General features: G+C 46.9%; 1 protein-coding gene across 1 annotated transcript in view; it reads right to left on the reverse strand.

Moving 5' to 3' along the window:
- Positions 1-27,498, reverse strand: part of ALMS1 (ALMS1 centrosome and basal body associated protein) — a 68,014-nt gene that overhangs the window by 38,841 nt on the left and 1,675 nt on the right. The window contains 7 exon segments of the mRNA XM_087935708.1: positions 1,119-1,974; positions 1,976-2,439; positions 4,278-4,431; positions 6,583-8,827; positions 10,185-10,305; positions 16,492-16,678; positions 18,836-18,970. Of these exon segments, the coding sequence (XP_087791834.1) occupies positions 1,119-1,974; positions 1,976-2,439; positions 4,278-4,431; positions 6,583-8,827; positions 10,185-10,305; positions 16,492-16,678; positions 18,836-18,970 (4,162 nt within the window).

Consider the following 27,498-nt stretch of genomic DNA (forward strand, 5'->3'; position numbering starts at 1 on the left):
AAGAAAAAAATAATCTGGCATGGTCGGGTTGGACCCAATTAACCATGTTCAAGGGATACTAAGGCTCTGAATTCTAGTCTTGCCTCAGGCACAAAAGCCGGCTGGGTGACTTTGGACCAATCACCAGGAGACGGTGAGCTCTAGTCCCACCTTAAGCATGAAAGCCGACTGGGTGACTTTGGGCCAATCACCAGGAGATGGTGAGTTCTAGTCCCGCCTTAGGAATGAAAGCTGGCTGGGTGACTTTGGGCCAATCAGCAGGAGACGGTGAGCTCTAGTCCCGCCTTAGAATGAAAGCTGGCTAGGTGACTTTGGACCAATCACCAGGAGACAGTGAGTTCTAGTCCCGCCTTAGGCATGAAAGCTGGCTGGGGTGACTTTGGGCCAATCACCAGGAGACAGTGAGTTCTAGTCCCGCCTTAGGCATGAGAGCCAGCTGGGTGACTTTGGGCCAATCACCAGGAGACGGTGAGCTCTAGTCCCACCTTAAGCATGAAAGCTGGCTGGGTGACTTTGGGCCAATCACCAGGAGACGGTGAGTTCTAGTCCTACCTTAAGCATGAAAGCTGGCTGGGTGACTTTGGGCCAATCACCAGGAGACGGTGAGTTCTAGTCCCGCCTTAGGCATGAAAGCTGGCTGGGTGACTTTGGGCCAATCACCAGGAGACGGGGAGTTCTAGTCCCGCCTTAGGCATGAAAGGTGGCTGGGTGACTTTGGGCCAATCACCAGGAGACGGTGAGTTCTAGTCCCGCCTTAGAATGAAAGCTGGCTAGGTGACTTTGGACCAATCACCAGGAGACAGTGAGTTCTAGTCCCATCCCAGGCATGCAAACCAACTGGGTGACTTTGGGCCACCAAAATCTCTCCCTCTCCCTCCCTCTCTCTCTCTCTTTCTTTGTGTCTGTCTCTCTCTGTCTCTCTGTCACTCTCTCTGAGCCCAGCCCCCCTCGCAGGGTTGTTGTTGTGGGGAAAATAGCAGGAGGAAGGTGCGTTGGATATGTTCACCACCTTGAGGTATGTGTAAAGCAGTAATAAAGGTGGGTTACAAATATATAAAATAAATAAAACGTGGCAGATAAAGCTGATCAACAAATCACACGACGTGGAGCGTCCTTACCGCGGGCTTTCTCTTCTTCTTCCTCTACGCTCCGGAGTATCTGAGTTGCATGCAGCACAGGCTGCTCCTCCTCCAGGAGGGTTTGGACCCGTATCGCCAACGAGTCCATGCTGCTCCCGTTATTGCTTCCTTGGGCACCGACGTCCCCTCTGCGGAACGCTGAGCCGCTGCCCGACACAGAGGGCTCTTTCGCACTGGACCCATCGCGCTCCTCTATCCGAGGCGTTCGGTGCATCGCAGGATGTCCATACTGGAGAAGTTTCTTCACTCTGAGGCCCAGAGAGTCCACGCTGCTGCTCTCGGCGCTTTCCTGCGAGCCGCCAATCTCTTTCGGATGACTTCCGTTCGCTTTCTGCTCGGCTCGCGGGAAATCTCTCAAGAGTTTAGACACGTCGTCCGTATTGGAAACGGACCGGATCTCTTGGAGGGTTGGAGAAGAAGGGCTTGGTTGACTATCTGTAGACCCGCCTGTTGGAATGGGGAGATTCCGATTCACAGCCGTCCTGGGGCAACCTTCGGGATCGGATCGCGCAAGGGGTTGCATCCTCCCGCCGTCTTCGTTCGCTCTCTGGGATCCCAGCCTGAGCTCTCGAGATACCGCTGGCTCCTCGGCGAAGAAGTCCACCCTCTGCAGATCTTCCCATTTTAAGCTACCGGTTATCTCCTGCTTGTCCATGGCCTCATCCCACGACCAGCCTCTTTGAATGCCTAGCGTGCTTCTCTGGATCGATCCAGGATCTCCGGATAAATCGTCGCGGTCGATTGGTTTTAGCGAACCGGAAGAAGAAGAAGAAGAGAGGGATAAACGAGATCTGAATTTTGTACCGGAAGGTCTGGAGTCAACCTCCGCTGGAAGCTTCTGACTCTCTTCTGGGATGTTTGACCTGGGAAGGAATCGCTCTCTCTCCACCAGGAATTGTGCCCGAAGATCGGATTCCTTCGCTTGCAGGCTTCTCATCACGGTCCTGAGACCCGGATTTTACTCGACTCGCGCCGAGTTTGGTCGGGTCTAAATTGTCCTCTGGCGACGCCAGACGTGTTGCGGATCTTTCCAAGCTGGAGGGAGATCCTGGGATGACTTGAGTCTCTTTGGTTGAAACGGGAGCAGGCAGGGACTCGGGAACAGAGGTGGTGCGTGGGGGTGTGACAGCACGAGGGTGCCAGGGAGAGCCGCTCGGCTGGAGGAGATCACTGGTGTGTTGCGGAGAAGGCTTGGCAGGTTGTGACGAGTCAGAGACAACGGTCGATCCTGCCAGAGAGGGCCCACCCAGCAGCGAAGAGTCGAAGGTCAACTGCGTAGCGTCTTTCGGAGAGTGTGAGTCTTTGGAAAGAAAATTAAAGGATGTCAGATTGTCCGATTAGGGTCGATTCCAGAGGTGGTATTATTTGGAGTATTTGGGAGAATCGGCCAATCCCACCTCTGACTGGCCCCGCCAACCCCATCTCTTGCCTGTCTCCCATCGAGTCCCGGCTGATCGGCTGGGTCTCCTTTGGTTGCCCTGCACAGGAGAAGGGAGCTGGAAAGCAGGTCAGTGGGGTGGGGAGGGAAGGGGGATTTTGCAGTACATCCTTCCCCTGCCACGCCCACCAAGCCACGCCCACAGAACCGATAGTAAAAATATTTGAATCCCACCACTGCTCTGGAGTTATGGTGAGCTTCTAGAGCCCGGCCTGGGCACCCCCAAATTTGCACATAAGGCTGTCCTGGTTCTGTCCCAGTGGTGCTTTTTCCAAAAAGCTAACTGGACTTTCTTGCTTGATTTTTCTGAAAACGTGTCGCTTCTCATGCAAGAAGCTTCTTCCGTTCTTCTCCAGTTCGACCTGAAGAAGCTTCTTGGATGAGAAGCAAAAGGTCTTCAAGAAATATATATATAGGATATAGCGTATATGGTATATTATAGCACACAGAACATAGTATATAGTGTGTAGAATATAATATCAACCTTATTAACTCTCAAGGCTCTTTTTTCTGTTATATATTCAAAATGGACTGTGATTAATATGTGCATGTATGTGTGTGTGTGTGTGTGTATGTGTACGTGTGTGTATGTATAAATACATAGACACACACATGCACACACGCACAAAGATTGATACCTATGCTTCACTACAAAACTATGCGATTGAGTTTACTTTTTGGGGAGGAAAATAAGGAGAAAAAAAATTCTGCCTCTGCCTACCAGCATCCATCGGTATTCATCTGGCTAGCGTCCTGTCAGTGTGTGAGAGTTGAGGGCTGTTTGGAAACTGAAAGAGTATTTGCTGTCTGAGCAAGGAGACAGCAAGGAGCCTGGGCGTGGCTTAGCTCAACTGTTCTGTCCTAAAGCTGCTTGGTGCTGCTGTGGATCTAAAACTGAAACTCCTCTGCTTGTGTTTTGCCTTAGCGAGAGATTTCTCTTCAGGCGGGAAGGGGAAGTAGAACTCCTTAGCATCAGAGCGTGTTAATAATAATAATATAGGAAATACTCTAAATACCCTGAGGATCCTTTGGAAAAATCCTTTCTTAGTGAGCCCCTAGAAGCCAAAAGGAACATAGATGTGCCCCTAGAAGCCAAAAGGAACATAGATGTGCTGAATTTAAAGTTTGCAGGCTTTGCGGTTCTGGAGGTTTTGTGATGATGCGTGAGAGGTATTTCTATTTTATATGTATGTATGTATGTATGTATGTATGTATGTATGTATGTAATATATATTATTAAGTGTTGTACCTGACGATTATTGACTCTCTATGAATGTATCTTTTATTTTATGGACACTGAGAGCATCTGCACCAAAGACAAATTCCTTGTGTGTCCAACCACACTTGGCCAATAAAGAATTCTGTTCTGTTCTGTTCTGTTCCGTTCCCATTCCATTCCCATTCCCAGGTCTAGGTCTAGTCTATTCCATATAGCATCTTCTATGGGTGTATGTATGGGTGTGTGGGTATGTGTATACACACACAGAGAGAGACATTCTTTTGAGAGCAGGCATCAGAATTTCATTTTTAACGTGTGTACAGGAAAAGTGACTATAAAGGTCATATCTTACCTTACATGCACAAAGATGGAAACAATATTCATTCATTCTTCCATTTTTTTTTTCCTGCCCAACTCAACCCACCTGCCAGATCAACCTAATCCCCTCCGGTGAGGCCCAAGACAAGTTTCCCCAGCGTACCTTCCGAAAGGTGCAGGCGGGATAAATCCGACGATGCTTTCAACGTCCGGAGATCCGTCGGAGAGAATTCAATTTCTCGCATGGGTCCCCGAGGCATGAACGGAGTCAGAATCGAAGAAGGCGACTGATCAATGCCCAGGTTGTGGAGGTACACCTGGGTGGGAGACAGGGAGGCCGTGAAGGTGCCGAAGAAGCAAGCCAGCAAGATGGGTTTGGCCTTGGGCAACCTTCAGTTCAACAGTTGACACCCCAAACACCATAATTTCACCAAAGAGGCACATGGGGGAAAAAAACAGCAAGTGACGTTGAAAGAGGACCTTGAATGCCTGTAGTCCTCGACCTACGGACATAAATTGAGTCCAAAATTCCTGTCGCTAAGTGTTCTGACCCAAACCCTTTTCTAGTAAGACAAGCAATCATCAAAGGGAACAGAAACCTTTTCATGATTCTTACGAATCCCCGGTTAAAAGGCTGCTGCAAACTAATTAACTTTGATAAACATAAACCTCGCCAAAACCGTGCGAGGCTGCCAAGAATCGCAGATAAGAAATATTTCACAACACCAGAGTCTTCAAATACCAAATTAAGTTACTGTAATGTCCACGAGGCTGAGTTTCAAAAACGTCTTTGCTTCCTGCGAAGAACGTCCGATTCACAGCTGGCTTTTATCTTCTTGAAGGAGGGGCCATCACCTTGCAGCCTTACTCCCGAGTCGCCCGTGCTGTTATAGCTGTTCTTTCCTGCGCGCAGCCCTGCGCACACATGCACTTGGCACAGGCTCCTCAGGAACCTCCTCATCGCTGCTGCCAGCCCCCCACAATCTCCGAAGGCAGCAGTCCACTCCCTGATGGTCCTGGCCCCTCATCTGAGTCCTCGCTCTCCTCAGCCGTCCAAACCTGCTGCCGGCTAACCACAACACTAAACAAGACAGTTGCTAAGTGAGCTTGGGCCCGTTTTTACGACCTTACTTGCCAAAGCTGTTCAGGGAATCCCTGCTGTTGTTAAATGAATAACGAGGGTCATTAAGGGAATCCGGCTTCAACCTTGACTTTGCTTGTCAGAAGGTCGCAAAAAGGGGGATCATGTGACCCCGGGATGCCGTGACCGTCATAAATAGGAATCAGTTGTTATGCGTCTGAATTTGGATCACATGACCGGGGGGGGGGGATATGCAACGGTCGTTAAGTGTGAAGACTAGTCGCAAGTCCCCTTTTCAGGGCTGTTGTAAGTTCGAATGGTCACTAAGTGAAGTGGTGTACTCTATGGGGATTTTATTTCTGAGGGCTCTATGTCTTTAGATAGTCATACCTAAGGAGGCCTCTGGTGGCCCACGGACACAGGTATTCCTCAACTTACTTCATTTAGTGACTGTTCGATGTTACAACGGTACTGACAGCTGGCTGGGAGACTTTGGGCTAATCACCAAGAGATGGTGAGTTCTAGTCCCGCCTTAAGCATGAAAGCTGGCTGGGTGACTTTGGGCTAATCACCAGGAGACGGGGAGTTCTAGTCCCACCATAGACATGGAAGCCAGCTGGGTGACTTTGGACCAATCACCAGGAGACGGTGAGTTCTAGTCCCGCCTTAGGCATGAAAGAAGATTGGGCAACTTTGGCCAATCACTATGTGACTGTGAGTTCTAGTCCCGCCTTAGGCATGAAAGCTGGCTGGGTGACTTTGAACCAATCACCAGGAGACGGTGAGTTCTAGTCCCACCATAGACATGGAAGCCAGCTGGGTGACTTTGGACCAATCACCAGGAGACGGTGAGTTCTAGTCCCACCATAGACATGGAAGCCAGCTGGGTGACTTTGGACCAATCACCAGGAGACGGTGAGTTCTAGTCCCGCCTTAGGCATGAAAGAAGATTGGGCAACTTTGGCCAATCACTATGTGACTGTGAGTTCTAGTCCCGCCTTAGGCATGAAAGCTGGCTGGGTGACTTTGAACCAATCACCAGGAGACGGTGAGTTCTAGTCCCACCATAGGCATGGAAGCCAGCTGGGTGACTTTGGGCCAATCACCAGGAGACAGTGAGTTCTAGTCCCGCCTTAGGCATGAAAGCTGGCTGGGTGACTTTGGACCAATCACCAGGAAACGGTGAGTTCTAGTCCCGCCTTAGGCATAAAAGCCAGTTGGGTGACTTTAGGCCAATCACCAGGAGACAGTGAGTTCTAGTCCAGTCGTAGGCATGAAAGTCAGCTGGGTAATTTTGGGCCAATCCCCAGGAGACAGTGAGTTCTAGTCCCGCCTTACCCCTTAAAGAATAAAAGAAGAATAAAAAGAGGACTGTGATGAACCTTACCGGTATTCTCTCATCTATATTGAGCTCGCTGTAATTGGAAGCTTGCAATTCCTCTTCCAAACTGCTCTGCAACTTGTTCAAAGCCGGAGAAGATCTGGAAGACTGTCTGGACGACAGCCTCAAATCCGTACAGCTGTCCATTCTGGAATCGGTCCCTTGGTTTAAATGATCCGGGGAAAGCTCTCGAAAATAATCCATCCTCGTTTGACTGGCACGAAACCCGCAGCCCGACAATTCTCTCGTCTTCTCTTGGGGGCCACCCAATTTTTCTTTGCTCCCCTCAAGCGAGCTGGTTTCCCCTCGCAGGAGCTCGGCCACCCTTCTGCTCCGAATAAGGGGATCCGAATGGCTCCCCGTACTAACACTTTCCTCGTCACTGGAGGCCGTTACAAAGACGGGCACAGCTTTGTAACATCGGTGAAGGGCGGCTTCCTCCGCCGCGACCGTCGGCTTGAGCCGAGAGTCCGTTGAAACATTGGCGCAGACGTCCGCTCGCTGAAGAGCATCACTGGGTCTGGTTTCGCTCCCGAGGTCCGTCCTCGAAATCTCGCGGCTGAGGGCGCTCACCGAGGTTTCCGACTGCGAGCGGGTAAAGGGCAAGGCAGGCGGAGGGACCTCTTTTGGGGAGCTGTGAAGATCGATCATGGAGCTCGGCCCATAAAAAGAGGCAGCTTTGAGGTCAGCTAGACTCTGCTGCTTGAGCAGGATGCGGTTCAAGGAATCGGCGATTGCGCTGTAGGCCTTCCGCATGGGGGAGACGCCCCCAGAGCCAGGTGCAGGGGTACCCAAACCAGGTACTGCTGACACGTCGGGCAGTCTCTCAGCCGAAGAGCTCAGGTGCCACGCTCCCACCTTCTCCATGAAATTCAGAGAAGGCATGGACTGAATCCGGCCTTTCAGAGGCTGCAGAACGGTAAAACCGTCGCTCTTTTCATTTGGTAAGCCCGGGGCGCCACGCGACGTAAAACTCTCCTTCGTGGGAAACGAGCAAGGGTTTCCACGAGGCTCCACCGTCAAAGAATTGCACGCCTTGGCCTGCGAGGTCTTTGACATCTCTTCGTGCAAGCAAGAAAGAGGACGTTGGAATCCTGATCGGGATGGGAATGCCGTGCCGGGCGCGTCGCGGTTCAAGCTTCTGGTTGTCCAAAAACCAGGGGTGGAATGATGAATCGGGTGAGCCAGATGTGTAACGAAGGACGCCTCGTCAAAAGGAGAGATTCCCGTATATCTGTGCTCTCTCTCTACGTTCCCGTCAGAGAGCGTTAGTTCGTTTTGGCTCACGCTGGTTAGGATGTCTTTCCCGGTGTCCGTCCGCTCCCTGACATCTGCGGCCGCCGGGACCGGCTGGAAGGATGACGAAGCACGAGGTTTATTCCCGACCAGAGCCGGTGTCAATTTTCGTTGGTCTTCTTCGGCCCCACTTTGAAATTTCTCGCCCGCCCGCTGGTGAGTCGGCGCCAGGGATCTTTCGGGAATCACGGAAGAATCCAGCGAACTAAACGGATGAGCTCCGGAGGACACCAAGGCGGGAGAAAAGTTTGCTGAGAAAGCTCCCGGATCGCTGGCACGTCTCCAGGGCTTCCCCGCTGCCTCTGTCAAGGGCCGGGCCAACTCGGGGGGAGGCGTGGTTTGGCCTTTCGACTGGCGTGGTTCTAGCATCAATTGGGGCGCGCTTTCTGACAGATCCACATTCACCGTCAGCCGTTGAAGCTCATTTTCTCCCGGATCCTTTCCCAAGCCGCTTTTACACGAAGAGCCTTCGGAAGATAAGAAGCCGCCGCGCTTGGGTAAGCCCATCTCGTCATCCAACAAGTCGAGGAGGAGAGGAGCTGGCAGGCTGTTGTCCAAAAGGAACAAATCCTGGCCGGGCGTAGCTTTCCAACTTTCGTCCGGAAGACGCTCCGTGGCCAGGGGTTGGTTTGGCCACGTCGGTGGAAGCGGCCGACGTGAAGTCTCCTCCTTGGGGTCCAGGGTTTTGGCATGAAGGTCAGCACGAAGCATAGGCCGATTCTCCGACTGGGCAGGTACGGGCAAATCAGGAAAAATCAGAGGGTGTTGCGATAAGCAGCTGCCCAGGGTGGTGTTGTTGGGAACCGTGAGGCTGAAAGCCAGGGGATGCTGCGAGAGGGATGCCTCCCGGGAGGATTCTGGGCCAACATCTTGGGATGCCAGTTGCACGCTTTGGCCGATCAGCAAATGTGCCAAGGGTCTCTCGGCGGCCGTGGTGGAAACATCTGGAGTTGCCCTGGAAACGGAAAGGAGGCAAAAGAGCCTGTATTACAGTCCGACGACAACGTCAAAGGGAAATCGTTTCTGGACACACACACACACCCCAAGCTACAAGGTTTAGGTGGAGGGGGAGGTCCTTGGGGCTCTCTGAGCTTGGTGGTTTTCTTTGCAGGTGTTTTGTGACCCAACTAGGTCAGATCTTCCGTGCTCAGAGGGAATAGGGAGGAGGAGGAGGGGGGGGTAGGAGGAGGTCTGTGGGGTCCTTGGGGCTCTCTGAACTTGCTGAATTTCTTGCAGACGTTTCATGACCCAATCAGGTAATATCATCAATGCTAGAAGGGAGTGGGGTTTGCAGGGGAGGAGGAGGAGGAGGAGGAGGAGGAGGAGGAGGAGGAGGAGGAGGAGGAGGAGGAGGAAAATAATGATTGTGGGGTCCTTGGTGCTCTCTGAGCTTGGTGGTTTTCTTTGCAGATGTTTTGTGACCCAATCAGGTAATATCATCAATGGTAGAAGGGAGTGGGGTTTGTGGGGGGAGGAGGAGGAGGAGGAGGAGGAGGAGGAGGAGGGAGGAGGGAGGAGGAGGAGGAGGAGGAGGAGGAGGAGGAGGAGGAAGAGGAAAATAATGATTGTGGGGTCCTTGGTGCTCTCTGAGCTTGGTGGTTTTCTTTGCAGATGTTTTGTGACCCAATCAGGTAATATCATCAATGGTAGAAGGGAGTGGGGTTTGTGGGGGGAGGAGGAGGACGAGGAGGAGGAGGAGGAGGAGGAGGAGGAGGAGGAGGAGGAGGAGGAAAATAATGATTGTGGGGTCCTTGGTGCTCTCTGAGCTTGCTGAATTTCTTGCAGACGTTTCATGACCCAATCAGGTAATATCATCAATGCTAGAAGGGAGTGGGGTTTGCAGGGAGGAGGAGGAGGAGGAGGGGGAGGGGGGAGGAGGAGGAGGAGAGCTGGGAGGTCCTTGGTGCTCTCTGCGCTTGGTTTTCTTCCAGGCGTTTCATTACCAAAACAACTAACATCATCAATGCTAGAAGGGAGTGGTTTTCCTCTCTATATATTGTCCTGTCAATATTATTGAGAGTATTCTTGATAGTTCCTTGGTGGTGACAGGCAACCACTGTATACAAACAGAGAGCAATCCCTACTCCCTTCTAACCCTGATGATGTTCCCAACTTGGGTCATGAAACGCCTGCAAGAAAGCCACCCAGCTCAGAGAGCGCCAGAGACCCCAGAATTCAACCCTGAGCTACACGTCTTCTCTTCCTGCTGGTAAGCCACGATCTAGAAAGGATTTAAACCTAGCCACGGTTAGACCAAAACCAGACCAACCTTTGTCTGAAACCCAACAGGTGGGGGGGGAGTTTAGCCTTACCTCAAGGGAGCAAAATCCAAGCCTGTCGGCTGAAAGACGGTCTCGTTGAAGAAAGTCTGGCCTTGAGTGGCGTTTGTCGTCAGCAGTGGGAGGTTGGGAGAAAGTTGGCTATCCGCCATCTCTGCAAAGATCACAATTAGCAGGATGACTAAAAGGAAACGGCCCCGCTGGCTAATCAACACAACTTACACAGATGCTCCTTGGCTAACAACGGTTCCTTTAGTAAACCGTATGAAGCTACAGCATCGCGGAAGGAAGAAGGGGACTTAGGACCGTTTTTCACACTTACGACCGTTGCAGGATCCTCAGGGTCACGGGATCAAAATTCAAACACTTGGCAACAGGCTCGTAGTTATGACAGTCGCAGTGTCCCAGGGTCACCTGACCCCCTCAGGCAACCTGCTGGCGAACAAAGTCAACCGGGAGGCTACAACGGTCGTTAAGTGTGAAAAACGGTCGTAAGTCGCTTTTGGGCAGCGTCCGTTCGAGCGGTCCCTAAGTGAATGTTAAATGGAGGACTGTCTTTACTACATAGCCCAGGTGGGGAAGGACCATCAAGTGATCCATCAAGTGATCCCCAACTGAAAATCCAAACTGTTAACTCCAAGCTAAGGATAAACTGAGCCAAAGCCGGCTACAAAGAAGTTAAAATACAAAGCATCGGGGCGAAGGTGGTATGTAGCTTCCAGGATCTCCTTTAAAAAATAAATAAATTCTAAAATATCTGTGTGTTATGACTCCCCTTCAAAATTCCAACGAACAAAACAGAAAGCAGCCGTTTCAAATTAAATCAAACAGAAAGAAGTCTTACAAGATAACGACTGGCAGGAAGCTCAATCCACAGCATAAATCTTTACTCAAATAAGTCACTTTGTTCCTATCAAAATTTACCAGCCCAGCTGTGTCCTTTTATACTCATTGAGGCAAGGTGCTAATTTACTGACTTGCTCTCCTCATTCGCTCCAGCTGATTTTGCCTTCTCAACCGTCTTCTATTTTTTTACATTTAACCACAAATTTTCCAAGTTCTCATCTCCACTAGAAGACTCTCTCAAAACTTCCCTGTCAGCCATTCCCGGCTGTTGATCAGAGAAGGAACCAGAGGAGGTCAAAGGTCCTGACAATTCTAATACATCAGGTCTGTCATCCTTTGTCACGTCCATCTCCTCATCCTGGTTATCAGTCCAATCACTGAGCCAGGCCGGCTCATATTTTTCTGCCATGACCTCCTCACTTGAACTCATATCAGTCACAGGAGCTGAATCCAAGCCCGGAGCCACAACATCTGTGTATTATAGAATCCAAATTTAACTCCCTTAGTCATGCTTTTTAAAGGGGTTTTGCTTAGGATCGCTTACAACCGTTCTGGTGCTATAGCATTATCTTATCTATTTTAATTCTCCGGGGACCCTACCTCATTTTTGTGGGCATGTGCGACTAATTTTTTTTTGTTTTAAAGGATCCAAAATGTCAAGCTAGATTCTTGCCTACGCTTCTCGCCTCCCCTTCCTCCAACTCTCCAGGAAGTAGTTTTTTCCGGCATTGGCCAAATTCCTGATGATGTCCCAGGTAGTTCCGGGCATGCATTTATTTCTTTGAAGCCTAAAAGGAGGTATTTCAAAGGAAATCGAAGTCGCCCACTGGCAGCCCAGAGATGCCCTTGCAAACGAGCGAGCCCCCTACCAGTCTCATTCCGCGTTTCTGAACCTGGGCCGCTTTCGGATACTCGGCTGGCTGGGGAATTCTGGGAGTTGGAGTCCACCACATCTTAAAATGGCGAAGGTTCTGAAACACTGGTTTACTGATTGAATGGTCATTGAAGCCATGCCATGCCATTCTGTGTTTTATAGTATTTTATCTATTCTAGTCTATTCTATTCCATGCCATATATTCGGTTCTGTTTGGTCCCAGTCTGATCCATTCCATTCTATTCCCTTTCATTCCATTCCATTTTTTCTATTCCATTCCATATATTCTGTTTTGTTCCGTTCGGTTCTGATCCATTCCACTCCACTCTATTCCTTTTCATTCCATTCCACTCCATTCCAGTATTCGATTCGGTTCTGATCCATTCCACTCCACTCTATTCCTTTTCATTCCATTCCACTCCATTCCAGTATTCGATTCGGTTCTGATCCATTCCACTCCACTCTATTCCCTTTCATTCCATTCCATTCCAGTATGCGATTCGGTTCTGATCCATTCCACTCCACTCTATTCCCTTTCATTCCATTCCACTCCATTCCAGTATTTGATTCGGTTCTGATCCATTCCATTCCACTCCATTCCAATATTTGATTCGGTTCTGATCCATTCCACTCTATTCCCTTTCATTCCATTCCATTCCATTCCAGTATGCAATTCGGTTCTGATCCATTCCACTCCACTCTATTCCCCTTCATTCCATTCCACTCCATTCCAATATTTGATTCGGTTCTGATCCATTCCACTCTATTCCCTTTCATTTCATTCCATTTTTTGTATTCCATCACATTCCATTCCAAATATTCTATTCCGTTCCGTTCTGTCCTATTCTACTCCATTCCATTCTATTTACTATTTTTTATTCCATTCCATTTCCTTCCATTCCACATTTTCTATTCCATTCCATTTTCTATATTCTAATTCTAATTCTAATCGTCTTTGTGCTCCGTTTGGCCTGTGCCACAAACCCCACAAAGCCACCCCTGCCCCTAAAACCTTTGCCCCCCTACCCATTTGCTGTCATGCAAGAAACGCCCCTGACAGTCATCAGTCATTGCCATTAATTCACCGTGAAGCCGGCCTCCCAATTATTAATTCAGTTTTTCGATGAGGTCGCTTCCTTCCGAGATGGGGGCCAAAGCGGTGACTCCGCAAAGCATGTGATAAACTCCTCTGTGACGTTCTGATTTTTTAAAAAAAACTAATTAAGTTTGGGCCAGATGAGAAATCAGGGGTGTTGCATGCGCAGCTGGCGGAACAGAACATCCTCCAGGAAGGTTCATCGGTGACGGCGTGGTTTTCGGAGGTGGACTGAGATTCAGGGCTCCAGATGGGAAAGTCCTCGACTTATGACCACAAATTCTGGGATCAGAATTTCCATGTTATAGTAACAGAGGAAACCTTTTGTGATGACCCAAGAAAAACTCTCCCAGAAACAGCCCTCGGCTGCAGAGAATCAAGTCCAAAACATGGTCAACAAAAACAGTAACTATAAGTCTAGAAATGTCCTGTCTCGTTTCAGCGTCCAGTGAAGCATCGTTAGCTGGTGGAGGGGTTCTGACCCAGGCTTCGTAAACCGTAATTATTCACAAGCTTGCTTTAAAAGCCAAACCTATTTTATTGCAATGCTGGGAATCGTTTTCATTCCCAGCCCGAATTAATCTCAAACAGTCCCTCAAGATCAGCACCCGCCTTTCAGTTCTGTGAAGTGCTGCCAAAACCAGAAGTATCAAATGAACTAGAAAAGAAACCAACTGAAGTACAACAAAAACCAACCGAAGCACAAAGAGCTTCAGGGATGACTCTGAACCGACTGAATGACTTTGCTTCCTGCAAAGATTTCATCACCTTGGCCTGATTTTTATACCTTAGGGGAGGGGCCATCGCCTCCCAGCCTCACTCCTGAGTCGCCCCTTTGGTCTTAACTGTTCTTGCCTTCTGGCAGCTCTGCGCACACGCGCACTGGGAACAGGCTCCCCTGAGTCCTCCTCCTCGCTTCTGCCAGACTCCAAAGGCAGCACCCCACTCCCAGATGGTCCTGGCCCCATCTCTGCATCGGATGCAGGACCCTCGTCCGAGTCCTCTCCAGACTCCAGGACTGGTCCCCGTTCTTCCCCACTGTCCGATTCCGCTGCCGACTGCACAGGCTGCCAACGAACCACAACAGGAGGCTCCATTTTAAGACGAGTCAAAGCCGGGATTTCATAAATGTTCAACTTCCTGTGTTGGGAAAACCTGCCTGTCATATACGCAGGGGGAGCATGTAGGTGGTTTATGTCGGCCTGCCTTCCTTTCCTGTGGAAATGCTAATCCTTCGGTTACTAGGCAGATCCGCCGGTGTAGGCGACAGGTGACACCAACTACTTAGCCCATCTCTCATTGGCACAGAAATCTATTTATTGGGGAAGGAGGGGAGAAGGGGGTATTCTCCAACTGACTTTTTAAAAGCCTGGCCTCTTGATGTCTTTAAAACCCCCGAGACTGAAATGTTCTTTAAAAGGATAGCGTTTTCTGGAGAAAAAAAAGGAAGTTCTTTTGTCCCCGAAGGAGGAGTATTGAAGCATATTAACAGAAACTTAAATGCAAACTGTGTTTTAAGACACACACACACCCATGTGTTGTGGCTCCGGGCTTGGATTCAGCTCCTGTGACTGATATGAGTTCAAGTGAGGAGGACATGGCAGAAAAATATGAGCCGGCATGGCTCAGTGATTGGACTGGTAACCAGGATGAGGAGATGGACGTGACAAAGGACGACAGACCTGATGTATTAGAATTGCCAAGGACCTTTGACCTCCTCTGGTTCCTTATCTGATCAATAGCCGGGAATGGCTGACAGGGAAGTTTTGAGAGAGTCTTCTAGTGGAGATGAGAACTTGGAAAATTTGTGGTTAAATGTAAAAAATAGAAGACGGTTGAAAAGGCAAAATCAGCTGGAGCGAAGGAGGAGAGCGAGTCAGTAAATTAGCACGTTGCCTCAATGAGTATAAAAGGACACAGCTGGGCTGGTACAATTTGCCAGGAACAAAGTGACTTATTGAGTGAGGACGTTACAGCAAGGAGCTCTGAGACTGGAGATTTATTGCCAGGACTGGTTTGCCGGACAGAGTAAAGATTTATGCTGTGGATTGAGCTTCCTGCCAGCCGTTATCTTATAAGACTTCTTTCTGTTTGATTTAATTGTGAAACGGCTGCTTTCTGTTTTGTTCGTTTGAATTTTGAAGGGGAGTCATAACACCCATGCACCTGCTTTATGGTCTGTGTCTGTTGCTCCTCTCGAGGAGGAGGTTTTGAAATATTTCTAGCAGGACTATCAGATTTTATAAGAACTTTGTTCCCTTATCCCATCTGGCTGGCAAACTCACAAGATTCGTTTTTCTCGCCATAAACACGTATTAACTAGAGACTGTGTTGTTTCTCTGTGTCATATAATATCGGTGGGTATATGCTTAATTTTGTATTCATTTATTTATCTTGTCATCTCCATGTAGTGTAAAACTGGAGCTGGTGACGCTTCAGAGAGCTGTGCGCAATGGAATTTCATTTTTAATGTATGCCAATTGGTGTACATTCGAAGTGACAATAAAGTTACTCTATTCTATTCTTCTATTTTCTATTCCTATTTTATTCCTTTCCATTCCGTTATTCCATTCCATTCCATTCCCTATTCTATTCTGTATTTCTATTCCATTCCATTCCATTCTTCTATTTTCTATTCCTATTTTATTCCATTCAGTTTCATTCCCTATTCTATTTTGTATTTGTTCTATTCTATTCTATACTTCAATTATCTATTCCTATTTTATTCCATTCCATATTTTCTATTCTACTCTATTGCATTCCATTCTCTATTCTATTCTGTATTTCTATTCTATTCTTATTCTATTCTATATTTCTATTCTATTCTATTCTATTCTATATTTCTATTCTATTCTATTCTATTCTTTCTATTCTATTCTATTCCATTCCATTCTTCTATTTTCTATTCCCATTCTATTCCATTTGGTTCCATTCCCTAGTGTATTCTGTATTTCTATTCTATTCTTCTATTAGCTATTCCTATTTTACTCCATTCCAGAATCCCCCAGCCAGCATGTTTTACGATGCATGGACTTCAGCTCCCAGAATTCCCTAGCCAACATCCATTAAAATGGATGGACTTCAACTCCCCCAATTCTCAGCCATCACGGTTTGCGGTAAACTTTAACTCTCAGATTTGCCCAGCCAACATGTTTTAACAAGGGTGGATTACTCAGGCAACATAACATGCTTTAAGATGGGTGGACTTCAACTCCCAGAATTCCTCCGCCAGCTTGTTTTAAGACAGATGGACTTCAGAATTCCAGAGCCAGCATGCTTTAAGAGGGACAAGTTCAATTCACAGACTTGCTCAACCATCGTCCTTTAAGATGAATGGACTTCAACTCCCAGAATTCCACAGCCAACATGTCTAGCTGGAGAATTCTGGGAGTTGAAGTCCACACGTCTTCAAGTTGCCACAGTTGAGAAACCCGGCTCGAATGGTTCCTTTCTGAAGTTTGCAAACCAACTCCTGTTAATGCTATTTAAAAACAACAACAAACAAACAGGAGGGCAAAACTCACCCAGGATGGGGGAGTGGGTCATCCCAGACGCTTGAGGTCTTCTAAAATTCACGGTGGGAGTGAGCAGGCCTTCCTCCATAGTCGGAAATTCTGTTACGTTGCAGCCGCCTGGGGTTTGGCCCGGCCTCCAACCCACGAGATTGCTGATATCCGTTTCAGCACAAAGACGATACCAGGCTTCTGGGTCCTGAAGGAAGAGAAGAAAGGGGTGTGTGTGTGCGTGTGTGTACTGTGGTCATAGGTTGAGGACGTGTGTATGTGTGTGTGTGTATGGATATGTATACACACACACAAATATATATCGTTTCCCTGAAAATAAAACTTATCCTGAAAATAAGCCATAGGATAGGATAGGATAAGATAATGAAGAATAGAATAGAATAGAATAGAATAGAATAGAGAATAGAAGAGAATAGAATAGAATAGAGATGAGAATGGAGTGGAATGGAATGGAATGTAATAGAATAGAATAGAATAGAATAGAGAAGAAAGAGAAGAGAAGAAAGAAAGAGAATAGAATAGAATAATGTAATGTAATAGTAATGTAATAATAGAACAGAATAGAATAAGGAAAGAATAGAATAAGAATAGAATAGAACAGAACAGAATAAGGAAAGAATAGAATAGAATAGAATAGAATAGAATAGAATAGAATAGAATAGAATAAGGAATAGAATAGAATAGAATAGAATAGAACAGAATAGAATAAGGAAATAATAGAATAGAATAGAATGGAATGGAATGGAATACAACGGAATAGAACAGAATATAGAATAGAACAGAACAGAATAGAATTCTTTATTGGCCAAGTGTGGTTGGACACACAAGGAATCTGTCTTGGTGCAAATGCTCTCAGTGTCCATAAAAAGTACATTCATCAAGAGTCAAGAATCATCAGGTACAACACATAACAGTCACAGGGTACAATAAGCAATCAAATCATACATGTTTTTAGACGTGCACCTAATATAAGCCCTACATCCACCTCCCCCCCAAAGAAGCCCTACTTAAGAGCCTGCACAGCTGGCCGCTTGCCCATTCTGTCTGGTTGCTCGCACTGCAGCAGCCACAAGGTGCAGTGGTGGAGCGGGCTTAGGTGCCCCGCACCAGCTTACCTCAGGACCGCCGCAGCCAGACCATCCACGCCCCGAGACCTGCCTCATGGCAACACCACCCAAACCATTTGCAGTGGGAGCCCATGGGGCTGCTGGCCCACGTCGGCTTGCTCATGGCTGCGATGGAGCAGGAGGCTGAGTAGTGGGTTGGTGCCACAGTTGAGGCGAGGCAGGTGTCGGGGCGTGGATGGCCTGGCTGAGGGAAGCTGGTACAGGGCGCATCGGGCAGTTCAACCCCCCCACTGCAATGGCGGCTCTGCCACACTACGTGTGATGACCCGGAGTGTAACACAAACGTAACAAAATCCAAAACGTAAATAAATGTCCTTAAATGCCTCCAACTTGGCCCCACTGTTCAATCATTCTCAGTTGGAGATAAAAACTTATTCAAAAATAGTCTTCAAAAGGAAGCAATACAGTCCGAACTCATTGAGCAGATAGAGGTGAAATAAAAAACCAAAACAAACTACAATGAAGGACTTTCCACAACGGACCAGGATAAGTAATTACCAACTTCAAAGAGATAACAAGGCACAGTCTGTTGGAAGGGCACCAACCAAGATAACTTCAGCCCCAAATAAAACACGTTTTGCTTCTGGTAACGCTGTGTTTTAACCGTCTCTCTTATATACTATTCTCCCCAGCTGCAACCAATGACGGGGATCATGGCCGCTTCCTCTCTCGCAAGCCAAGTTGTTTCCTCCTCCGTTCCTCCCTGCGTGTCCTAGGATGAAGAGAGGATGGGCCTGGTTCTTCCTCTGACTGCCCAGCCGGCCTCTGCCCTTCCCCAGCCTCCTCCACAACCTCTGGAGCCTCACTTCCACTCCCTGTCACCTGCTCCTCCTCTTCCTCAGAGTCCGACTCCACCACTACGCAACCTCCTGCCCCCCGTGACAAAGCAGAAGAAGTGAGCCTCCTATATATTGAGGGAGGGGGGAATTAGACCCCCACCCAAAATAGAGTTTAAAATAAACCCTAGGCTTTATTTTTGGGGCCCAAAAGAAAATAAGATCCGACCTTATTTTCGGGGAAAGAGAAGTATATAGGGGTAGTCCTCAACCTACGACCACAATTGAGCCTAGCCACAATTTATGTTGTCATGTGAGACATTTGTTAAGTGAGTTTTGCCCCCTTTTTTTGGGACTGTTGTAAGTCGAGGACTACCTGGATTCTGACCGGATGCCAGAAAATGGCTGCCCTGGTGGGGGAGGGGGGGGTCTCACACTTACCTGAGTCATGAGAGACCTCCGCCTAATGGCCTCTCCCAAGGACACACCGCTGGTGTTTGAGATTTGCGTCTCGCTGCTGCTTTGGCTCAGCAGCTCTTCTTTCAAGCCGGGCTGCGGGGGCGTCGTTGCGATCGGCTGAAAGACACAAAACCGTCTTAAAATGAACCCTGCGTGTCGTCATCATTGTCACGAACCCGTAAATCCCTGGCGGGGGCGGAGTCTGAGCAACTGGATGGAGCTAGCAGAGCGTTTTACTGGCCGGATGCCTTCCCTGTTGCCAATGCGGAGTTTTGTTCAGCAGATCTATTCTCACCGTGGCCAGAGAGAGAAATACCCGCCTCCTACCTAGGATCGAACTCACAGCCTCCTGATTGTGAGGCGAGGGCTCCACCTCTAGGCCACCACGGCACCACTCACAAAATGAACCCTGCGTATACCAAGCTTTAATCTGTCCCAGGGCATATTTAAGGCATTTTTTTTTTCTAAGATCAAGCAATCCTCGACTTACAACTGCAACTGGATCCCAAACTTCCGTGGCTAAGGACTGCAGTTAGCTGTTCAATGAATTGTGCCCCATTTTACAACCCTTTTTTTTGCCACGGTCGTTAAGCGGAGCACTGCAGTTCTGAAGCGAATAAGTGAATCCGGCTTCCCCGCATGGACTTTGCCTCTCAGAAGTCAGCTAGGAAAGTCACAAAAGGGGATCCCGTGACCCCAAGGATGCTGCGATGGCTGTAAACCCCGGGGCAGGTGCCAATCATCCAAAGTCGGATCACGTGACCCTGGGAATGCTGCTGCAACAGTCGTTAAGTGCGATGTAGCCAGTCATAAGGAACCCCGGTGGCACACCGGTTAAAAGGCAGTATTGCGGGTTGACTCTGCCCACTGCCGGGAGTTTGATCCTGACCGGCTTAAGGTTGATTCAGCCTTTCGTCCTTCCGAGGTGGGTCAAACGAGGACCAGGATTGTTGGAGTCGAGATATTGACTCTGTAAACCGCTTAGAGGGGGCTGGAAAGCGGTATATAAGTGCTATTGCTATGCCCCTATCAAAATACTGAAATTAATAATTATGAATAACATGAAAATAGTTTTCCACAACGTCCGAAAAGATCTTATATATAAGATATGTATAAACCTATGTGCTGTTGCTATTTTCTCTCCTTCCCTCCCTCTCTCCTTCCTTCGTGCCCTTTTCTTTCCCCCTTTCTTTTCTTTCCTTCCCTCTACTGTCTCCTTCTTCCCTTCCCTTCTTTTTTCCCCCATTCATTTCTTTCTCCTGCTCCCTCCATCTCTTATTACCCTTCTCTTTTTCTCTCCCTCTCCTTTCTTTTCCTTCCCTCCCTCTCTCCTTCCTTCATGCCTTTTTCTTTCCCCCTTTTTCTTTCTTTCCCTCTACTGTCTCCTTCTTCCCTTCCCTTCTTTTTCCCCCATTCATTTCTTTCTCCTGCTCCCTCCATCTCTTATTTCCCTTCTCTTTTTCTCTCCCTCTCCTTTCTTTTCCTTCCTTCCTCCCTCCTTTCTCTTTCTCCTTTTCTGTCTTTGTTTCTCTTCCTTCCTTCCTTCTTTCTTGTTAAAGAGTCGCGGTGGTTAGGATGCAGCATTGCAGGCTGACTCAGCCAACGGCCAGCAGTTCGATGCTGACCGGCTCAAGGTTGACTCGGCCTTCCATCCCTCTGAGTTCGGTAAAATGAGGACCCAGACCCTGCAAACTGCTTAAAGAGGGCTGCGGAGCACTATGAAGCGGTATGCAGGTAGTCCTTAACTTACAACAGTTTGTTTAGTGAGCCTTCAAAGTTACAATTGCACTGAAAAATGTGACTTAGGACCGTTTTTCGCAGTTACGACTTTTGTGGCATGTGATCAGTGCCTCCAACTTCCAGCAGTTTATTATTTTTATTTATTTACTTTTTAATTATTTTTTTTGAAACAGACTTTATTCAGTATTTCACATTAAAAACAAAAATCTCTTTTTAGTGGACAACATATTTCCGGGTCATCATCTTTACATACAAATATGACAGAAATTATACATTGATATATGCCTACTTAATTCTATTATTACCTTTTCCATTCTACTTTTTAAATTTTTTGACGAAATGATAGGCATGTGCTTAACTCAAGCATGTTTAAACTCGGTTACAGTAACTGAGTTTAAACTCGCTTGGGTTAAAAGTATGTCTATCGTTTCGCCTCTTTGTTAAATTTACGTGCCACCTGTCTCGCTACCCAGTGTGTACCTGGGTGGCTAGAGGTGCCATCCAAGCATAAATATAAGAACATGAAAAGCATTAAAATTCAACCATTTTTTTTTAAAAAAGTAAATAAAAATAAATAACTGAAAACAAAACAAAAATAAACAAACAACGCAGAGGGCAGACACCACACAATGCAAAGATGGCGTGCCTTTTTCTGCCATCAGTTTCCAAATAAACCACGCGATCTTTGTGTGAGAAAGCTGCATGCAGCAACCTCATACCACCACGTACAAAGCCAACAAAGCAAAATACGTGTGAGGTGAGATCCTTGGCTCTCTACCTGTGTCTACGCTTTCTAACCTTAAACCTGGCTTTTATTGTTTCTTATATGATATATATTAAAGCACTAACTTGGTAAAAGACGCAAACTAAAGGACATTTGTAATCTGCAATTGTGTAAAATTAATAATTGCAATTAGATCAGTTCGGGGCCTATTTTTGATATAACTGCCTGGAACATTACAAGAATACGGAACCAAAAAGTGCAGGTGACAGGAGTTTTCCAAACAAATGCCAAGCGACAGGATGGCATAGTGAATGAGGAAGTTACTCTAGTAATCTTCCAGAGGAACAAAGAGATGCAGAGAAAAGACTATATAAAACGGGGTTTTATCTCAGATTATGGCCACTGACAATGGCTACTCCTTGCCGGACTCAGCTATGTCAGTGAACCTCATTGCAATGGGGTGTTTGTAAGTGTTATCTTACTGAAATGTTATGTTATGATGGCTGTTCATGTTCCAAATTGCTCATGAAATAAACCTCTGATCTCAAAGTAGGATTTATTGCTTCTGGTTTGTCTGTGTTTCTCTTTTATTGAGTTATTTTTACGACAGAATGGTGCGTGACTCGAATAATTGTTCCCAAAATCATAAGGTTAGGAAACAATTCTTCTCCCTGGGTATTGCTTTAAATACCCCCAAAAGAATCAGAACACAACCTTCCCAGGCACTTATCAAAAGAGTTACTAATCATAAATACAGAGTTTTGTCCACATAATATAGAATTCAATTCCCTATTTTTATATATATAAATATATATATATGAGATACCGCAGTTGTGCCGGAAGTTTTGGGTAGGTTGTGTAGGGGGAGAGAAATGTCATTGGATGAAATTCCAATTTATATGAGGAGACTATGGATACTGACAGTTGGAAAATGGATTTCAGTAGGCAGCATCCTGGCACATGTTAGTTACAAAATGTGCAACATGTTCTATTTCTGAACAGTGACACAAAATGCTCAGTATAGATGCACATGGTAGTATGCATGTGTGTGTATTTCCAACTATATTTGATGCATACGGCCAGGTTAAGGTTCCAAGCGAAGTAAGATTTGTATCTACAAAAGAGGAACAAGTACAGTAATAAATTCTGGGTGAGAAAGCTCCCTTCTCTACACTCCACATTTCTACGATATGCTTTCAAATAAACTGATTTTTCAGGGAAAGAGACCAAGATAAAAGTAAACTCAGGTTTCGTCTCTCCAGAAGCAACAAGCTAGCAGCTGCCTCGGGGCGAAAAAAAAAAAACCCCCGAGAGGTTTCGGTTGCGGCTCAGAGCAAATTACTACGAGCAAAATCAATACATCGTCCTTTGGTCCTTGCAAGGGGTCTTCCGGTGTGGTGTGAATTCCACCCAGGTGACAAGGCAGAGGATGAAAAAGAAAGAAGAAAGAGTAACTGTTGAAAGAGTAAGGAAAGACAGGAAGCAGAGCTCAGTCGATATCAAAGAGTTCTTTGGTCCTTTCATCTCTGCCTTTTTAATCCTCTGCTGCCTTTGTATCTTCACAAGACAATTCAATAAGGGCAGTCCTCGGTTAACGACCGATTGCTTAGAGACTAAAGTTACAACAGACACACCACCACCCCAAAAAAGTACTTATTTATTTGTATCCCACCTATGTTATTTTTACAAATACAGTAACTTTCAAGGTAGCAAATCCCATTTTCCCCCCAACAACCACCCTGTGAGGTGGGTTGGGCTGAGAGAGAGCGGGACTGGCCCAAGGTTACTCAGCTGGACTTTCGTGCCTAAGGCAGGACTAGAATTCATTTTCTCCTGGTGATTGGTCCAAAGTCACCTATGCAGCTCTTATGACTAAGACAGGACTAGAACTCACCGTCTCCTGGGGATTGGCTCAGTTACCCAGCCGGCTTTCATGCCTAAAATGGGACTAGAACTCACCGTCCCCTGGTGATTGGCACAAAGTCACCCCGCCAGCTTTCCAGGCCTACAGTGAGACTAGAGCTCATGGTCTCCTGCTGATTGGTCCAAGGCGGGACTAGAGCTCACAGCCTCCTGATGATTGGGCCAAAGTCACGCAAGCAGCTCTGACTAAGGTGGGACTAGAACTCACGTCTCCTGGCGATTGGCCCAAAGTCACGCAGCTGATTTTCATTCGTAAGGTGGGACTAGAACTCACCGTCTCCTGGTGATTGGCACAGTCACCCAGCACACTTTCCATGCCTATGGTGAGACTAGAACTCACCGTCTCCTGGTGCTTGGTTTAAAATCACTCAGCCAGCTCTTATGACTAAGGTGGGACTAGAACTCACTGTCTCCTGGTGAGTGGCCTAAAGTCACCCAGCCAGGTTTCATGCTTAAGGTGGGACTAGAACTCACCGTCTCCTGGTGCTTGGTTCAAAATCACTCAGCCAGCTCTCATGACTAAGGTGGGACTAGAACTCACCGTCTCCTGGTGAGTGGCCTAAAGTCACCCAGCCAGCTTTCCTTCCAAAAGCAGAACTAGAATGTTATTGACACCCAGTTTCTAACCCTGTACCTTAACCACTAGACTAGACCAAACTGGCTCTTACTTATGACCCATAGTCATAAGTTCTGACAGTGCCCCCCTACAGTCACATGACTGCATTTGGGGCATTCAGCAAAGCGCCTGCCATTACATCCATTTGCAGCAACCCACAGTCACATGATCACGCGTTATTATGTAAATCCTGGTTTCCGGGGGCACGACAACACCCCATTGCAAACCACGGGTTTGTTTCACAACTGCGGCATTCTCTTAATGACCACTTTATTTGTCTTAAAAGCTGCAAAAAAAAAAAAAAAAAAGTCATACACCTGGAAGTGGTCGTGGGGGTGGTGACCCACTTTACGACTATCACGACTTACAACGAATCTCTTCCTGCCTGCCTCTGCGGACCTTGTGCCAAAAGGACATTCAGGCAGTCCTCGACGTACGACCGTAATTGAGTTTAGCGATTATGGTTGTAAGTCGAGGACTACCTGTGCTTCGTTTTGACCCAGGATGGGTGGAGCCAGGAGGAGATTGGTTCTACGGCCAAGTCGCACGTGGGAACTGCAGTCATCTGGGCAGCTACCACAACATCCCTCTCACCAGAAACACGTGTGAAGTCCGGACATGTGAACATGGCAAGGCCAAAGAGCTGCACAGGCCCCTTTCGCTTCTTCTGCGGCTGCTGTCATCAAGGTGGGGACCTTTTAGCCCGCCTCATCTCACACCTTTCAGAAATGATCACATCAGGTTACACTCCCCAGGCACGCAGGGAGGAAACGCTCGCGCTTAACTGGACGCACCAAACGTCACCTTTTGTTAGGGATGATATGCACACGGATCTCTCTCTGTCTCTCTCTCTCCCTCTCAGTCTCTCTTTCTGTCTCTGTCTTTCTCTCTGTCTCTATTTCTCTCCCTTTCTCCCTCTCCCTGTCTCCCTCTGTCTCTCTCTCTCCCTCTCTCTCTCCCCCCCTCTCCCTCTCTCTGCATTTCTCTCTCTCCCACTCTCTCTCTGTATTTCTCTCCTTCTCCCTCTCCCTGTTTTTTCTCTTTCTCTCTCCTTCTCTCTGTCTCTCCTCCTCCCCCTCTCTCTGCATTTCTCTCTCTCCCAGTCTTTCTGTCTCTGTCTCTTTCTCTTTCTCTCTGTCTTTCTCTCTTTTCCACTGTCTTTCTGTGTGTGTTTCTCTCTCTCCCAGTCTTTCTCTGTCTCTGTCTCTTTCTCTCTCTCTCTCTCCGTCTCTGTCTTTCTCTCTTTTCCACTGTCTTTCTCTCTCTGTGTGTTTCTCTCTCTCCCAGTCTTTCTGTCTCTCTCTGTCTCTTTCTCTCTCTCCCTGTGTCTCTCGGTCTTTCTCTTTTCTCCACTGTCTTTCTCTCTGTGTGTGTGTGTTTCTCTCTGTCAATCACTCTCACTCACTCACACACACACACACACACACACTCACACAGTAAAAAGAAAGACTCCTGCATCAAATCTGTAGGCAATATGGATTCCATCCGGTTTGAGCGTAAATGAACCTATGAAGCATAAAACAGTGCACAGGTGGTCCCCGATTTACCAGAGTTTGTTTAGTGACCGTTCAAAGTTACAGCGGCACTGGAAAAAGGGACTTTGGACTGGCTCAGGAATTCTGGGAGTTGAAGTCCACAAGTCATTAAAGGGCCATCGTTCCCCATTTCTGCTGATGGCTTCAAAGGAAGCTCATGGGGAGAACATAGCACACTAATACAAGTACCTAGTCCCTGTGAGGTTTGGCACAGCCTTCATAAAGCTGCAACAGATCAAAGTTAAATATTTATTAGCTTGTATAGACAGTCATCGACTTGCAACGGTTCATTTAGGGACCGTTTGAAGGTACAATGGCACTGAAAAAAGAGGGACTTACGACTGTTTTTTCATACTTACGACCGTTGCAGCATCCCCCTGGTCACGTAATCAAAATTCAGACGCTTGGCCACTGGTTCATATTTATGACGGTTGCAGTGTCCCAGGACCTCACCCTTATGCAACCTTCTGACAAGCAAAGTCAATGGGGAAGCCAGCTTTACTTAATAAACTGAGTTACTTGTTAATTGTTATTCACATAACAATTGTGGCAAGAAAGGTTTTAAAACGGGGGAAAAAACTCATTTGTGAACGAATGTCTCACTTAGCAACAGAAATTCTGAGCTTAATTGTGGTCCTAAGTCGAGGACCACTCGTGGCTGGAAAGTAACCTCCAAACCTTGAGTTCACGAGAGCCTGAACTGGTTTTCTATACTTGAGGGCAGGCGGCGTGTAATCCACATATATTAATACTATTAATAATTAATATTAATAATTAATATTAATAATAATCAATCAAAAGCTGCTGTGAAGATTGACAGCTGAAGATGATAGTTTACACCCCAAGCATCATCCTATCTTAATTCCATCTGAAAAGTATATCAATTAGGATGCATTTTTGGTCATCAATTTTAGCTTATTTTTGCCACAAGGCCACCTGTCATTTAAAACAGTGTGTCAGCTGGATGCAGATACATTGTGCAATAATCAGTACAGCTGTAATTAATTTCTTACTGCAATATCAATAACTATATTCTTATTTTATTACTGTAACAAATATACCTTATCATTATCCATCTTTATTTTTCAGCCATTGATAAAATAAATCCCATATCGTATAATGTTCAGTTTGTTCTTTTTCTTTAATTGCCAAAGTTGATCTCTTCATTTCTGCACATTAATATTTTCTTAATCAAGTTCTCTTCTATCTATAATTCTATCTATAATTCTATAATTAGGATGCATTTTGAATGTTTTCCGCAAGCACGAAGCAGGAGAAAAGGATACGGCAGCTTTTATCAAGGAATTTGAAAAACAAACAGCCAGCTGCACTCAGACAAATGCACAACATCTGTCTCACTATCACAAAACACACAAGGCAGCTTGTCCTTGTTGCAAAGGAGCAAAAGATCAGGGTGTAAAAACGGAGGGTGGCATTTCTGTCCCTTTTGTGTGGTGTGTAGATCAGAAGAGAAATTCCCGACACACACACACACAAGTCCACAACACCCTCTCCCAATCCTCCAGCGAGCCCTGGCACAACAGATGTGGCAGCCTTTAATACCACAACTGTTCGGACAGATTCTTTATGGACAAGCTGAACAAACTCATAGGGCGTGTTTGCAGTCTGTGAGACTTCACACCTGGGCTAAGCAATATAGGGAGTCCTCAACTTACAACAAGTTCACTGAGTGATGATCGCACTGAAAAAAGGGGCTTACGACCATTTTTTCACACTTACGACCGTCGCAGGATCTCCCCGGTCACGTGATTTACATTAGAAAGTCTGACAATTGGTTCACATTTACGACAGCCGCAGTGTCCCAGGGTGACGTGATCCACCACGTGATCCCCTTTTACAACCTTCTGACAAGCCAAGTCAACGGAGAAGCCAGATTCACTTAATGACTGTGTGACTAATTTGATAACTGCAGGGATTCACTTAACAAATGCAGCAAGAAAGGTTTTTAAAATGGGGCAAAACTCACTTCACAAATGGTTTCACTTAGCAACAAAAAATTTCTGGGCTCCGTGGTGGTCGTTAAGTCAAAGATTACCTGTACATCCTCAAACTTAATTCAGCCGCTCAACTTAACCTGAGACATTAA

This window comes from Pseudonaja textilis, chromosome 6 (genome assembly GCF_049901715.1).
Source record: "Pseudonaja textilis isolate UNSWEBS1 chromosome 6, rPseTex1.2, whole genome shotgun sequence".
Taxonomy (NCBI): domain Eukaryota; kingdom Metazoa; phylum Chordata; class Lepidosauria; order Squamata; family Elapidae; genus Pseudonaja; species Pseudonaja textilis.